This window comes from Cygnus atratus, chromosome 5, assembly GCF_013377495.2.
Source record: "Cygnus atratus isolate AKBS03 ecotype Queensland, Australia chromosome 5, CAtr_DNAZoo_HiC_assembly, whole genome shotgun sequence".
Taxonomy (NCBI): Eukaryota; Metazoa; Chordata; class Aves; order Anseriformes; family Anatidae; genus Cygnus; species Cygnus atratus.
This window is the reverse complement of record NC_066366.1, coordinates 38,718,203-38,735,257: the sequence shown is the minus strand read 5'-3', so window position 1 is coordinate 38,735,257 and position 17,055 is coordinate 38,718,203. Positions and strand designations below refer to the sequence as shown.

At 39.4% G+C, this 17,055-nt stretch overlaps 1 protein-coding gene across 1 annotated transcript in view; it reads left to right on the top strand.

The window, feature by feature from the left end:
• Window positions 1–17,055, top strand: part of LRP5 (LDL receptor related protein 5) — a 143,644-nt gene that overhangs the window by 110,288 nt on the left and 16,301 nt on the right. The window contains exons 8-15 of the mRNA XM_035539937.2: window positions 338–554; window positions 736–1,025; window positions 3,043–3,269; window positions 3,643–3,827; window positions 7,002–7,325; window positions 9,688–9,890; window positions 12,049–12,260; window positions 14,241–14,431. Coding sequence (XP_035395830.1) covers window positions 338–554; window positions 736–1,025; window positions 3,043–3,269; window positions 3,643–3,827; window positions 7,002–7,325; window positions 9,688–9,890; window positions 12,049–12,260; window positions 14,241–14,431 — 1,849 coding nt within the window. The remainder of the gene's footprint in view (window positions 1–337; window positions 555–735; window positions 1,026–3,042; window positions 3,270–3,642; window positions 3,828–7,001; window positions 7,326–9,687; window positions 9,891–12,048; window positions 12,261–14,240; window positions 14,432–17,055) is intronic.

The following is a 17,055-nucleotide window of genomic DNA, read 5'->3' as shown; positions in this document are numbered from 1 at the left end:
TAAACCAAAAGAAAATAAAAGCATTGTACAGTGAAGACAACTTAATTTCCTACAAGGTACAGGTTTAATATCTTGATTCTAAATAAAGAAATAATAAATGAATGATAGCAAAGAAATTATTTAAATTTCTACCTCAATCACAGGCAATGTGTAGCCTCGATTAAAGCACAGGTTGTCCACCTGTGAAGTGTTTCTAGCAGCAAGTAGAAGATTGGATTGCATTGGAAAAGAGAAGTTACAGTATTTTGATTTAAATATGTTACTGAACTTGATGCTGTCCATAGTGAAAATTTTCAAATAGCACTTATTTATTCCTTTTTTCTCATGTGTCCCACAGGTCATAAATGTTGATGGAACAATGAGGAAAACCCTCCTAGAAGATAAACTTCCACATATATTTGGGTTCACACTTCTAGGAGATTACATCTACTGGACTGACTGGCAGAGACGAAGCATTGAAAGAGTTCACAAGATAAGGGCTAGCAGAGACATTATTATTGATCAGCTGCCGGACTTAATGGGCCTTAAAGCAACAAGCGTTGCCAAAGTGTTTGGTAAGCCTGGGCTGGCTGGATCCAATGGTGAATGGCTCTTCTAGAATTCCCTGTTGACAACCCATAGAGTTAACTTATTTTGAAGATTTGTGATTACATTGCAGTTCCTCTCAGCCTTCCCCTTCACACTGTCTCCGTAATACACTAATACCTGTTTTGTTTTTGTTGTTTTGTTTTTAAGGAACTAATCCATGTGCAGAGAACAATGGAGGCTGCAGTCATCTATGTTTCTTTACACCCCAGGAGACCAGGTGTGCCTGTCCCATTGGCCTTGAGCTGTTGAGTGACATGAAGACTTGCATCATTCCTGAAGCCTTCTTAGTTTTCACAAGCAGAGCAGCCATTCATAGGATTTCCCTTGAAACCAATAATAATGATGTTGCTATTCCTCTTACTGGAGTCAAGGAGGCATCTGCTCTGGATTTTGATGTCTCTGATAACAGAATCTATTGGACTGATGTTAGTTTGAAGGTATTACTGACATGTGAATTCCCTGAATATAATGCCACTGAGCAGTTCCTTTGATCTAACAAAGGTCTCTGTTACATGATCTATCCTGCAGTTGCTAGTGTTGTCATTGAATTGCATCCAAGGAGACTCTTGGAGTTGAAGACAGTTGCATTGTTGAATGCACAGTTGGGTGACAGGCATGTTCCTGCTTCAAATAAAAATCCAAAGTGGTGTTTGCTCATACTGAGTGCTGAAGTCTCAGATGCTGCATGGGCTGCATCCGTATATGTCCCTATTCTAGAAATGCCATTTTCGTGTCACGTAGTAGAGTAATTCAAGCACCAAGCTTGGCAACCCCCCAAGCTTTCTACCCCCTTACAGTTTTGACTTGGAAAACAATCTTATTTAATATTAACAATTGGCAAGAGAGCTTTGTATTGGTTGCTGTTAGCCTATGACTCCAGCTTGTCACAGAGCGGACCAGGGAACTGGTCTAGTCCTCTCCATGCCGTGTTAATTGCCCCCTGCCAGCCCCCACCTCTGTGTCATTGTGTTCCCCAACAGTTTGAAATTTCAGTTTGATGGGTTCTGGTTCATATCCAGGTGCATGCTGAAGTGAACATTGTGGTGTTCATCAGTGCTACTTAACTTTTTGAAGCTAATTAAGTAACGGTAGAAAATGACACAGTCACTTCACTGGAGCTGAATTCCTCTGTTTAGCCTTTTAATGGGTTTTTCCAAGAGCAGTTGAAGTTTCCTTGCTAATGTGCCTAAGCCATAATAGGAAAAAACTCACCCGTAGTGATGGCAGGGCTAGTGCAATTTTCATAGCCTCTCTGGGAAGACTAATGAAGGTTGTGCTTCAGCATTAACAGTGCTGCTTGTAGTGTGGATACCTTCCTAGGAACAGTGCCAGTGTAACAAATCAGTGTGCTGCAGACACGGTTACTAAATAAATCTCAAGAAAGCATGTAGAGAGCTGGGGCTATGGTTGTCTTAACCGTTTTTAGTGGAAAATACATTACTTGAGCTGCATCAGTCAGGTCCCACTCTTACTGTGCAGAACTGGACAACATTTTACATGTCTGTGGCCTCCTGAATTATCCAGGAATACTGTGTTTTCACATACATATCAGCATAGATTTCAGCATGCCTGGGCTTTCCTTCCCTCTGTCCCCCAACTTTCTGCAGTTTAGCAGTAGGCAGTTTAGCAGTAGGCAGTGTAACTTCAGAGCCCTCTTCCTTTTTCCATAGACAGCTCCCCTTGATGACCACTGCGTCCCTAAAAATATAGCACATGAATTCTGGTTTTGACATTTACCTTTAAAAATATAAATCATCTCTTACTCTCATTTGTTCATTTATCAAACGATTAAGAAATTTATACCTGAAATTTTAGCAGGCAGTTAGGAATAAATGTAAAATGTTGTGTTAACGTGATAACAAGGGAGGGTAATTGTACATTGGTCCTGGATGTTCCCAAAGGTTTATTTGGGCATTGTTCATCGGTAGGAGGAGCTTATTTATATGTACTCAGTCCTTACCCTATGGCTTGTTTAGCTGACTGTATATAACCAAAATGTAGATGAGAGCGATTAACTTGCTCAAGGTGACTGATCATGAGAGGAAAATTAATTCAGGTTTTGTTGAATTGTGATGTATTCCTGAGAATTAAAACATTAGAGAGAATTAAATACTTAAAAAAAAAAAATAAATATTATATGCAAATGGCAGAGAGGAAAACAGGTCAAGGAAGAATCTGCAGATGTACAGTGCTTTCTGAAAGTCACGTCCTCTTAAGATGCTTTGAACTGGTCATCAGAAACTGTACTGTTAACTTTTCTGAATATTCAGGTCTTTTTATCCTGTGAATTCCTATATAGTTTTCTTTTAAACAGACATTTATTTTAAAAATGTAATACTGACTGATTGTTGTTTTTACTACTAACCTCTTTTTGTATGCCAAACTTCATAATAACTACTTATTTTGTTTGAGTATCCATAAATGCTGAAATATTTTTACACAACTGTTTTCCAGACCATAAGCCGAGCTTTCATGAACGGGAGCTCTGTTGAACATGTGATTGAATTTGGGCTAGATTATCCTGAGGGAATGGCTGTAGACTGGATGGGAAAGAACCTGTACTGGGCAGATACTGGAACCAACCGAATTGAAGTAGCCCGCCTGGATGGACAGTATAGGCAGGTCCTTGTGTGGAAGGACTTGGACAACCCACGGTCTTTGGCTCTTGATCCTACCAAAGGGTAAGGGGTAGTGTTGGTTTTCTAAGTTTTGTGTGCTCATACTCTTACATGACAAGATACTTGACAGTTTATATAGCTTCATTTCTTCAGGGTCTTTGAAAACACAATGAAGGCTTTGTAAGCTCCACAACCCTGTGGGTTTCAACGAAAGTTTGGGAGTTTTTGATCATGTTTTTCTGTCTATGCTTAAAAAAGGGGTGCTCTAATATATACTAATTAACTGCCCATAATCACATGGGTTATTCCAAATTAAAAAAAAAAAAAAAAAAAAGAAAACTTGAAAACTTGAAAGCAATGAAATGAAAAATCAAAACATAGAGCCGAACTCAAATCTCAGCTAGCTGTAATCTTTCTGTTCTGCTTCTCGTTTCAGGTACATGTACTGGACAGAGTGGGGAGGTAAACCTAGGATTGTTCGAGCATATATGGATGGAACAAACAGCATCACTTTGGTGGATAAAGTGGGTCGTGCCAATGACCTCACTATTGATTATGCAGACCAACGGCTATATTGGACTGACTTAGACACCAGCATGATTGAATCGTCAAATATGCTAGGTATTCTGGCTTTAAATTACATCAGTGTTACTCCATCCAGTACAGAAATACGCACTGGCCACAGTAAAAAAAATTGAGTAGATTTTTAGAGTGTTTTAATTAAATTCTTGAAATGATTGTCTCCAAGCTAACCCTGATTTTTTTTTGAGTGGTGATTCCATAATGAACTGTTAAATCACTTATCTTTTTCTCTAAAATGTTGAGTCTGTTAAATTTATCAGACTTAAAGCATGTATGTTACCAATTTGTCATAAGTAGTAACTTGAAAGATCGAAATAATATGATTTATATTAAATCTGCATGTATATTTTCCTTGTGAGAGTAGGCAGAGTTAAATGCTTGAGGGGATGATAATAATAATAATGAAAGCTTCCTAAATTAATAACCATGTGGTAGTTTTAATAACAATAGTGAAATGTAATACCATTTTAACCTTGTTTCTCTGTATTGCCATGAAATTATGTGCACTTTACGAAATTAGAGATATGACCTCTGAGAAAGTGAACACAGCTAACAGCTTCATTATAAACCAGCTTTGACTTTTCAGTCTTGACACTGATTTTCTGTCAAACTATTACCCAGGTCTCTCTTTCCAGCTTCAGACTAATTTTGTTAGTTCAAAATCCAAACCAAGGTACTGCTTGGCATTCCATCAGAGATGGAATCCAGAAGCTTGTGACCTGACATCATATGTCCCGTTTCCAAAGACAGGCCTTTGTTAGATGGGAATTAACTAACACCTGTGGGATTCCAATATAAAAAGCAGAGTTTGTGTGGCAAAACATACAATATTTAAGCAAACTCATACAGGATTGTTGCAGCAGTGCTCTGGCTGATGACACACACGGTTTCCCTGCAACTCACTCACTTTTATTTTTAAATCTTCTGTGAAAACCTATCATTACAAAGACCTTTCTTTTAAGGTGTTATTGTGTATGCATATCTTCAGAGTATGGAGAACCTACTACAAGGTTTTATATGCTTTTATTTGAAGATCTTATGCTATACTTGAGAGAGAGAAAAAAAAGAAACCTGGAAAAATCTGTTAATGGAGAAAAGGCTTTCTCACATGTTCTGAATGAACATAAAAAAAAAAAAAAAGAGTTGTATCAGCATTTTGACTTAACCTTTGCACCTTCTTATGCTTCTGTACACATATACTGAGCTGTAGGACTTCAGTTTTAGCCGATGACCTAAATGAGTTGAAGTAATTGTTTGATAGCTTTTTAGTAGCCCACTGTGTATGTCCAAGAAAAAGAAGCATTAGAAAGAATCACATACTATTCTGGTGATGTGACTGTATGTCAGTTTCAGCTTATGTATGCTCTCCATCTACAGTAAAAAAAAAAAAAAAAAAGTTTATTCACAAGTTGGCATTAGAGCAGGATGTTTAGGAAAAGGATGTTCTGAAAAGCCATAACAAAAATGGATTAAATCTCTGGAAAACAAAGCCATGCAGTTTTGGATTCCAAGGCTAGCAGTGATTTTGCATCACTTGTATTCATTGTTTTGGGATAAGTACTGCTGAATGGATGTTGCTAGTTAGAAATTGCATGAAGGTTTTTTTTCTTTATCTGGAGTTGTGGGTGGATTTTTTTTTGCTTTTTGTTTGTTTATTTTCATCTACTGCATGATCTATCAAAGCTAAGCTTCTGCATTATACTTCGAGAAACAAAATAGCCAGAGGCAAATTTGGATTAGAAACTGATTGTGGTATTGAGAAGAAACACAATATTCAAATAATCTGTGGTAAATTAAGCTAGTTCTAAAGCTGAAACTATGGTTAACATTGATTTGTGGTGAGAAAGTAGGAGAGGAGGACTGCTGAAGCTAACAACATTGTATGCTTGTCCTTTAAGTTAGCAGATTGTAGGGTAGGCTTCTAGCAAGTGGGCTTATTGGTTAAGGAAATGTTATTAGACTAGAACTTGACTTGCATTTTGCACTGCTGGCTTCCTGGCTAGGATGGATCTGCATGACAGCTGGTGCTAGAAGCACCTACCCTACCAGCAATAAATAATGTACTCTCAAGTGGATGATTGAATGCTGTCCCAGCTTATTCTTGTCCATTATAAATGTTACCCAGCAGGCCAAAATCACTGTTTTGGGAGATTTTTCTCCATCTACTGCCTGGTAAAATTCAGGTAGTTTATTTGCTTCCCTTAAAAGAACCTCTACCCTGAATTCATCACTGTAGACCAGGATTGGTCTAAGTACCTGAGAGTGTTCAGGATATTTGTGCCCTTAACTTGGGCACTTGAGATGCCTAAAAGTAGTTGGGAAGTTTGCCTCTATACTTAGTTCTAGTATTTTATTTAAAAAAATGGCTTAATGGGTTTTTAGTTTTTTTGTTTTCCATTCCTTCTCCAGTGTTGGCTGAATGAGAGAGGGTGAAAGGTAAAGTGAGGCGGGGAAAAAAGGTGATGTTCTGTAAAATATAGCATTGAATATTTGTTTGAGGCAGGGAGAGATGTTGCTGATGAAGGCTACATCTTCACTTGATATAAAGTGGCAGAGATTCAGGGAGTTTTGTGCTTGAAAATGTTTCGGAGGCTGATTTATAGGAAGACCTTACTATAGTAGTGAATCTCTGGCAGAGGCCATCTAATGCTCTAGAGGTGTTAAATCTGTTTTGAATGTTGCGAACTGAACCACTGAGTGTGAGAGTACTGGGATTTCTGCCAAACAAATGGTTTCCAAATCCTTTGGGGTATCTGTATGTTGAATTGCACTGCAAATAATTTGATTCTTGAGTGAAACACTGTAATTTCTTATCGCTCGTTCTCTTTGAATCCCAAGTTTGCTATATGTTGCTGTTGTACATATTATTATTATTGGCCTAAGTCTTGGAGCTGATAACATTCTTGAATATGTCTTCCAGTATTTATTTGGGATGTTAAGTGTAAGACATAGAGCAATATTTATTTAAATGGCAGCACATTGGCACAGTTTCAGATTGCTCTATAGGCAAGAAGTTATCAGGATAACATTTTTGAGGGCTAGTGTTTAGGTTACTTCTTCAGCAGGTACTGCTTCATAATGAATCCCATGATGCGACTGGCAAAATGAGGTTTTATTTTAAAAGGGGAAGGAAAAACTTTTTCTTAGTGTCCATCACACTCAGTTTCATGACTTGGAAATTGTGTTTTAGTTGTTTATCTTTATTTTTTGCAGGACAAGAACGAGAAATCATAGCAGATGATCTACCTCATCCATTCGGATTAACCCAATACAGTGACTACATCTACTGGACAGACTGGAATCTTCACAGCATAGAAAGAGCAGACAAGACCAGTGGGAAGAACCGGACACTTATTCAGGGCCATCTGGATTTTGTGATGGATATATTGGTCTTTCATTCTTCACGTCAGGATGGCTTGAATGATTGTGTGCAAAATAATGGCCATTGCGGTCACTTGTGCCTTGCCATACCAAACGGATTTAGGTGCGGCTGTGCTGCTCACTATACATTGGATCCCAACAGCAGGAACTGTAGTTGTAAGCCTTTTTGTTTGCTAGTATATTCCTCGTTGCTTGTGGATGCCATGTGCTTGTGATTCCTTTCAGTATAGGAAAGTGTTGTGGGTTAATGCTGGTAGGTAGCTAAAAACCACCCAACTACTCTCTCACTAACCCCTGAGGACAAGAGTCAGAAGGATAAAATGGAGAAAACTTTTGGGGTGAGATGAAGACAGTTCAATAGCTTAAAAAAAAAAAAAAGCTGTGCAAAGCAAAGTAAGGAATTCATTCGCTACTTCCCATTGGCAGGCAGATGGTTAACCGTTTACAAGAAAGCAGGGCTTATCACATGTAATAGTTAAATGGGAAGACAGATGTCATAACTCCAAATGCCACCCCCTTCCTCCTTCTTTCCCCCAGTTTTATTGCTGAACATGACACCATTTGGTGTGGAATAGCCCTTTGGTCTGTTTGGGTCAGTGGTCCTGATGGTGTCCACTCCCATATTCTTGTGCAGCCCCAGGCTGGTGGGGCAGTGTGAGAAGCAGAAAGGACCTGGAGGCTGTGTAAGCACAGCTCAGTAATGACTAAAACATAGGTGTGTTTCGGTCATAAATCCGAAATATACCACTGTATGGGCTGCTGTGAAGAAAATTAACTCCATCCCAGCCAAAACCAGGACAGTCTGCGCCCCTTACATCATACGCTTTGTCATGCTTGGGTCCAACAGTATCCAGTACATCTCCATTAACCACCATCTCCCATTCTGTCCTATAATTTTCATACATAGATATTACTCCCTTAGTCTATAGGCTTCCCACGTAAAGATGTCCATAAAATGTCCAATTAGTTCATTTAGCCCATGACTTGGGTTCTGTGTGTTAAGGTGGTCACTCAGGACAGGAGAAACAGTGTTGTGTGGAGTTCTCGGATGTCAAAACCAGATCATCTCAGGTCACTGCTGCATTTGCGCAGCTTCTTTGAGGCTTGTTTGTGTGGTTCCTGCTATAATATTTCCTGTAACATGCAACTCAAATCGTGAGTTACAACCGTTTAAAGGTATATATAATCTCCATCCCTGGTCTGTTTGGACCAGGGTATAGGGCTTAACATTGCAATGTACTCCTGCCCTTGCCCCTTTTCTGGCATGGATTTATGCATGGGTAGAGGTGGAGCTGTTCCTGTATGGTCTTGTTCATGGGCTGCAATCCCTTGAGGGGCACATTTCCTGCATCATTGTCTTATCCACAGCCACTTTGAGGTGATCTAGGATGGCCTTATCCATGGCCACAGATGCTTTGAGGTATACCTGCACCAGTGTGGGCTTACCCATGTCCACAAAAGCTTTGGGGTGCACCTGCCTCACTCATGGATTTATCCATGGGTCACAGTTCCTCTGACTCAAATTCACCCTGGAATTCCAGCCTGTCCAGTACAGCAGCACGGGAACAGCAGCAGTTCCCTGGCTGCCTGCCAGCCCAGGCGCATGGCTGCTGCTGTTATCAAAATGTTCCTAGGCATAGCAAAGTAAGATGATAAGGACTGCAGCAAACAGCAAAAGCAAAAAGCAACCCACTACCAAGCACTCCAATACACAGTAAGCAAGCAAGTCCTGTGGCAAGCACAGCAGCCTGCCAATTAGCAGCTAAACAGCTATAAGAACTAAAAAATTCAGTCTAGGATACTCCACTCAAATTTATCTCAAACCCTTCAAGCCCCCATGTTGGGTACCAGAAAGGACTGTTGTGGGTTAATCCCAGTAAGCAGATAAGCTCCCTGCCAGCTGCTTGCTCATTCCCCATTATGGGATGGGGAAGAGAATGGAAGGGTAAAGGTGAGAAAATGCTTTGGTTGAAATGAAGACAGTTTAACAGGCAAAGCAAAAGCAGTTCATGCAAGCTATTCCAGCCTAAACCAGTATGAAAGGGAAGGGGTAGTACAAATCCATTTCAAAGGTTCTGGCTTTAAAGGTAATCTGAAATACGAGGACAGAATGTGGAGTTTTATATTCATTTTTGTGACATGGATTAGGGATGAAGATTTGTATTTAAAGTCTTAGAAATAACAGCACTGTCAAGTCTGGTCCTACTTGTTTTGCTGGAAGTGCTTTCCAGGTGATTCATGTGTGTGATTGAAGCTTTCCCAGTCTTTAACTAAGTGTATAGGTGGGTGGAAGAGAAATTCTTTTCGTCTTAAATGTTGTTGAAGTCAACAAAGATAGCACCCAAAAAACTTTCTTGGTAGTCTGAAGAGCAGCACGCACGTGCGCTTGGAGTTTGTGGAAGTTTATGCGTAGTTACGTAAGTTTAACTAGGTAAAAGGATAATGTAGGAAAACCTGTGCAACTTTGTATTTCTCAATATTGCTGGTGTTACTTACACTCTTTTTTGACTTGTTTCAGCCCCTACCAGTTTCCTGTTATTTAGTCAGAAGTCTGCAATCAGCCGAATGATACCAGATGATCAGCAAAGTCCAGATATCATCCTGCCTATGCATGGTCTAAGGAACGTGAAGGCTATTGATTATGATCCCTTAGATAAATTGATCTACTGGGTAGATGGACGTCAGAATATTATAAAAAGAGCCAAAGATGATGGCACTCAGGCAAGTTTACATGGTGTACATACTTTTTTTTTTTTGGGGGGGGGGGGGGGGGGGGTCTTTTTTTTTGCACTTTATGCTTGACTTTCCCCTCCTGTCCCCTGCACCAGGGAATCATCAGTTTAAACTTTACTCTTGCTAGCACTTATTCATGTGTATTCTGTTTATATGTAAAGATTACTGAAGGTTTTTTTTTAGGATTGTGATTTTAAGTTATACACAAAGAAGTGTAAAGTCTATGTATATCATATGTACCTGAAACAATGAGCCTTAGAATCCTAAAATCATTAGGGTTGGAAAAGACCTCCAAGATGATCTGGTCCAACTGTCCCCCTACCACTATCACCCACTAAACCATGCCCTAAGCACCATGTCCAACCTTTCCTTTAACACCCCCAGGGATGGTGACTCCACCACCTCCCTGGGCAACTCGTTCCAATGCTTGACTGCTCTTTCTGAGAAGAAATTCCTCCTAATTTCCAACCTGACTGTGAACCCTTAAACTGTGATATTATGCTAAGGGTGGACAATGAAGTAAGGCAGGCTCACTATCTCTGAATTATACTAGAGACAGAAATTGTATTCTAAAATCAATATTGTGCATAACAGTTGTGTGATCATATTGTCATCATTGTAAAGCTGTCACAAAATGAAAACTCACACAGCTATCCAAGCTGTAGTTAAAAACCCTCATTGAATGTAAAGCTGACTGTTGTGTCAGATAGGGGTAGACTTATGCGCATACACAATAGTTTTACTGAATTAGGTGCATAAATGTTTCTTTGCTAGTTATTCATACAACAGTGGAAAGAAGTGTGCTGTTCTTCTGGGCAGTGTTATGCATTAATATTGCTTACCTCCCAGGACAGAATAACAGATTCTTTAAAAGCTGTAGTTTGAATAAGAATACAAAAGGAAATGGAGAATGGGTGAGGTATATTTTCTTAGCTTTGGGCAGTCATATCTAAACAATGTAATGTGTTTTCAGTGGAACTGAGTTGGTCTTTTCATGTGCCTGGGGAATCAGTGATCTTACAGTGCCCTTTAAAGAAAAAGATGGTTTTATTTTTTGGCAATTTCTTTTAAGATTGGAAGAGGTATCTTAGGATAAGCAGCTAGCTGGGTTGTGGATGAATTTTGAAGGAGTGTTTCTTTTGCTCTTTTGGATTGTGCTAGGTGCTAATTGTTGCAGTCTAGCTTCTCTTTGGTACTTGCTAGGTGCAAATTGCAATGGAGATTTGTCTGCTGTGTTTTCCAATACCTTGGCCGCACAGCTTTGAAGATGCAGATCCCCTTCAAATTTTGACTTTCCAATTTTCACTAACTATTTTTACTGAATTTTGCTAACTCTTGTTTTTTTTTGCAAACAGTGCACGTGACATACTTGGCTAACATTATCGTTGATTTCAAGATAAGAATTATTTCTTTATATTCCTGGGCACACTGACAAGAAAAGATAGGGATAAAGATTTAAATAAAAAGAAAACATTACATCACTATGTAGAACTTGGTGGCTTAAAACCAAATTATGGAAATATATTGTAACTTTCTCAAGTAATTCTGTTTTGAGTAATTCGTTTTGCTTAAGTTGAGTGTGGAATAGTGGATTCATCTTTCTTGACCCATACAACCTTTTTTTTTTTTTGCTGCTGTTTTTCTTTTGGATTGAGAGTACCATATCAGGACGCTTTAAAGAAGACACCGCTTTCCCGTGACCACTCTGATGTGACCAAAACCAGTCACCTTTGAAAACTACTTTGATGCTGGGAGTCCTGCCAGTGGTATTAGTATCCCAATGGCACTGGGATTAGCAGTACACTAGTGGAGCCTCTGTAATGTCCAACTGAAAGGTTATTTTCCTTTTGGGACTTCTTATGTGCTCCAGTACTCTTGAGTGGCTGAGGGAGCTGGAGTTATTTAGCCTGGAGGAAAGGAGGCTCAGGGGAGACCTTACTGTGTTCTACAATTACCTTACAGATTTTCTGTAGATATTTTCCCTCTAATCTACAGTTTGAATCAAATGTATTTTGTTACATTTGTTGTACTTGCTTCCTTGTGGTTTTAGGTATTTCTGGACCTTTCACATAAATAAACCATGCTTTTTGTGCAGCGTTCGTACAGAACAGTTATTAGAAGTCATTCCCTATATATTGTCTTGCAGCCTTTTACTGTCATGAGTGCTCCAAACCAAAGTCAGAATCCCGAGAAGCAGCCACACGACCTCAGCATTGATATATACAGCCATACCTTATACTGGACCTGTGAGGCCACAAATTCAGTCAATGTCCACAGACTGAACGGCGAGTCAATTGGGATGGTGCTGCGTGGAGATCACGACAAGCCCAGAGCCATTGTGGTGAATGCAGAGCGAGGGTGAGATTCCTTTCTGTTCTTCACACAGAGCACATCTGGGATACATCAGCTGTGTGCAAATCTTGTGATGCATCTGTGTATTTTCAAAATGAGAAATTTTGCGTATTTAATCATTCAGGTTATAGGTGATTGATAGCCTGATTCTGGGTTTTAAAGGTATCCAACTTTCTCTTCCTGTTTTTTCCTTTTCTGCCTCCTCTGGTGTGCCAACTTAGATGTTCACACAGCTGTGTGGTAGGTTACAGTGGGAAACTAAGCTGGGTGGGGAAAGCACAACAAAACAACCTTATTCTCTTCACTGTGTGAGTGCACAGGCAACAACCTCACCACTAAATCCAGAAAAAACAGGAACTGCTATAAACTATAAAACTGCTGTTTATAGCAGCTGAGGATCCACCTCATAAATGTTCAATTATCATAAAACAAATGTTTCTAGAAAAAAAGGGATCTTTCATATGATATAACTACTCCTGCTAATGTAATAGTATAAAGGTTGAAAAAAAAATGAAAATAACCTTACATTCTAGACATTTTAAAGTCAATTCTGTCTTGATGTGTGTCTCAAAAAATGCTGAAATGAATTAAGACAGGTAAAGGCAGTGCAGTGAGTTCCCACAGGAAGAAAATTTGTAGTTTTGCTTTAAAGCAATTCTGTTTAGATTCAGCAGACCACATCTCCACTTCAGGTGGCTGGTAACTTTATACTTAGAGGTCAAAGATGGCCCTTTTGCTGTTCTTTCTAATAAGTTAGATGCTTAAACCCCAGTTTACTCTTAGGTGGCTTTGATATGTGTTTGACAGATGTTGGATGACAATATTCCATAACTGTGTGGATACAATAGTACTCAGAGACCCTGTGTGGAACATTTGTAGGACTGTTATGGTGTACAGTGCTCACTGCACGGGTCAAAAGCTGCTGCGGGAAGAGGGGGATTAGAGAAAAGATTCTAATCTGATTGGGACTAACTCACTTGGACATATTTTGTATTTATAAAAGCTTTCCTGCATTCTCCGTTAAAATGGGAGTTTGGGTTTGTTGATCACTAAAACACTCGACTTTTCAAGTCAGGTTTTAAAATGAATTAAAGATAAACCTGCTTTTAAATTAAAAGAGGTAAAAATGGGAGAAAGACAATGTGGAAGAACACTGTGACTACCTGGGAGGGCTGAATCAGTGATCTGTTCACTGTCCTGCCTTAGTTCCAGAAATCCTTCCCTCCAGCTCTCCCTTGGCTTGCTCGTTCTCTCTGCTGCATCTCCTCGTTTATGCCATCAGGAATGTCTATGCAGCAGTGAATCTGCCCAAGTTATTTATTACTGAAGAAATGGTAGATTTTTCCCTGAGGGAGTTCTCAGCTCACCATGTGGATGCGCAAACCATTTTTTAATTATGCAGGGGAGAACAGAAACTGCTCCTGTTTGCAGCTGAGCTGGCTTAGGCAGAGATAAAGTATTCATGGAACTATGTCATCAGGAACAACATTCTCGGTTGTTCTTTCTTCTGTGATCTTTGTTCCTCTGAAGTTTAGTAGGAACTTACACTTGCTGAGAAGAAAGGAACCCCAGAAAGGAGGTAATTGTGTTGGGTTTTTTTGTTTGTTTATTTGTTTTTTGTCAGAAAGAAGGTGAGGAGAGCTTTACCCAAGGACAGTTGCAGAAAGTCTTCTGTGCTAGCCTCTTACAATCCCTACCTCCACTGCAGGAATATTGCAGGGCAGCAGTGCTGAATGCTGAAGCATTTTATGGCCTGGTGTATTCAGGAGAAATGCAGTTACTTTTAGGCTGTCTCCATATGCCATTTAGCAAATGTTGGAGCTTCTGCAGCAGCATAGATCTGGATTTTTGCAGTTGGGAGCAATAGTCACCAGTCATCCCTGTGTAAACCATCCCCACTTACAACTGAGAACCTGTGTGCAAAGGTGAGCTGCTTCCCTTGGCTTCTTAAGCTTTTAGTTAATCAGCTGGTGGCTTTGTTCTCAGGTACATGTACTTCACCAACATGCAAGAGCGAGCTCCCAAGATTGAGCGCGCAGCCCTCGATGGCACAGAGAGAGAAGTGCTTTTTACCACTGGGTTGATCCGCCCCGTAGCACTGGTGATTGACAACAAACTTGGAAAGCTTTTCTGGGTGGATGCAGATCTGAAGCGCATCGAAAGCTGTGACTTGTCAGGTATGTGGTATGCAGTTAAACATTTGGAGTAGCGTGTGTGATGTATAGGACATCATTCCCTCTTTGATACTGACCCCAGTAACTTCTTCCACAGTTGCCAGTTCTGTGCAGGCAGGCACAGCTAACAATTGTTGGTGGGCTTCTGTCTTTGATGTGATTGGAATAAATGTGTCTGTAATGACTGCCACCTTTCAAGAGGGACATTTGATTTTTGATATGTTCTGAAAGCAGCTCTTGGAAGATCAGATTTAAATAGGTGTTGCCAGTCATGGCACCACTAAATCACTCCTGCTTTTTATTTTCTTGTGGCTTGAAAAGCTTGCATAACTCTTCAGTACTTTTTTTCTCTGGAGGTTACAGCCTACCAAATCAAGGTAACTAGAAGAACAAATGGAAAGGGTAGCAACTTTTTTCTAAGAAGGATGATAAGGCAGCTCACCTGGAACACCAGTGTTGTAAAACAGTGGAGAGATGTCAATTCATTGCACTTTTTCCATATTAGTAAAATAAGGCATTACTCCACTACTGTAGCAGTAGCACCACATGCTTCTTACAGAGCGTTGTTCATCACTGAATTCTCAAAGCAGTTGGCAGTGCTGAGAAATGTGCAGTATAGCACAGAGGATCCAATGTCTGTGTCTTGTCACTTGTGATTCATTCTCTCTTCCTTTGTGTGAAGAAATTAAACTCCTAAAGGAAGTACAGAGAGTAGTGAATGAGTGTCAGGGAGTAGAAGCTGGGTTGTTCTAGTGATTGGCAGCTGCCATAAAAAGCTGAGCCTCCAATTTTTGGTGGACTTTCTCTTAATCACATGTAGTCACATCCCTTCCCTTGTGAGGCAATGAACTAAAATAGGTGAAATTTGTTCTTTTTTTTTTTTTACAAGAACGGGAGGGAGAGAAGAGGTACCAAGGAAGACTGAGAGGAAGTTTGATGGCCTTGGAGAGGGGAAATGCACCTGTGAGAAGTTAATGAGCTGAGGAGAGGGCTGGTAACTAGTGCTGCTATAGATTAAAAAGATGACCCCCACGTAACAGAAAGCCACATTACTTAGTGAAGCTGTAGCACACAGTGGACCTAGCTGTGGCTTTTACATGTGTATACATAAGCATGCCTTTTTTCCCCTTGGATTTAGCATGCATGGAAGGCTGAATCACAGCTAGCAGGCAAGGAGGATCACAGGAGGTGGGTGTTTCTTGCTGGAGATGAGCTGAGTCCTTGCGTGGTACAGCATAAAAGGCAGAAGCAGTATGTACATTACTGTTCTAGATCTAAGTCTTGAATAAATAAGACCAGACAAAACGACTTTGGTAAAGTGATATATGAGTAAATTAGCAGCTAGGCCATCACACTCTGGTAGTTTGTATCATGTGATTGTAATTTCCTTTGTATGTGGTATACATTCCTCCTTTTGGTGACATAGAAACTCCATATAAGCATGAGTTTGAATCCTGGATCTGTATTCTAATCCATTTATTTATTTACAGAGAAAACTAAGCTTTCTCTGGGTAATATTGTAACAAAGCTTTTAATGCACATTTATTTGATGGGGTCACAACTGAAGAATCAAACCCTAAAGGCAAGATAAAGGGGAGAAAAGCTACAGGACTAAAGGAAAGCAATAACTGGAAGCCATGTATCATGTAGCCAGAGAACTATGGTTGTTTGATCCAGCTAAAGCTCGCTGTAATTTGATCCATTGAGCTGTTTTGTAGTTGTTGGTTTTTTTTTTTTTTAGAAGTTAACATTTTTATTTTTAAGTATTTTGTATATTTTGCAGTCTTGCATCACAACTTCAGAAAAAAATTAACAGCCAAAGTTATGTTGGGTTGAATTAGTTCCTCTAAAAAATAATTCTTGAGCTGTCACTTTTAAATGGTCATACACTAGAAATCCTTTTGCTAGCATAAATTGAGGCTGCTGAAAAAAATGGACCCAAGTTGTGTGTAGTGTCCTTCCTGCAAATTAGACAGTTCCAAACAATCTTATTCCCTCACAGACTTGAGGAGATTACATGTTTCTGGTGGTTTCTGAAGCTTTCCCTACACCCGGATAGTTAATAGCAGCCTGCTAAATGCTCGGGTGACCAATATTCAACTTATTAACTTAACTTTTAGAGAGGAGTGAAAGAACTACAAACCTGTCCATAGAGCGAACACTTGTATTTGTGAAGTTGTTGGATTTTTCAGCTGGAGCTATTGATGCTTTTCAGACATTCATAAAACATTTGCAAATGACTTGTCTGCCATATCAGTCAATTAAAAAGTAGTATTTTATATTATTGTTGAAGTGACTGGAAAAATCTATAAAAATGCTTTAATTTCAAATATACTTCAAATACAGCAATTGGTGTCCTTCCACCTTAATGTTATTTACATTTAAGTATTAATTTCAGTCTTGAAAAGACTACACATCTGTTTCATTTTGATAACTAAAGTACTTAATTACTACGGAAATTCAACACTTGTAACAGGTTTTCTTTACCATTTTTTAAGTATATCTGCTGAAAATATCTTTCTATTCACTCTATTTTTCATTTTATTCATTCTTCTAAACAACAATGTAATGGTGTCATCCAGGGCTATCTGTGCTCTTTGCCTCTCCTTTTAGAATTACTATTTGGA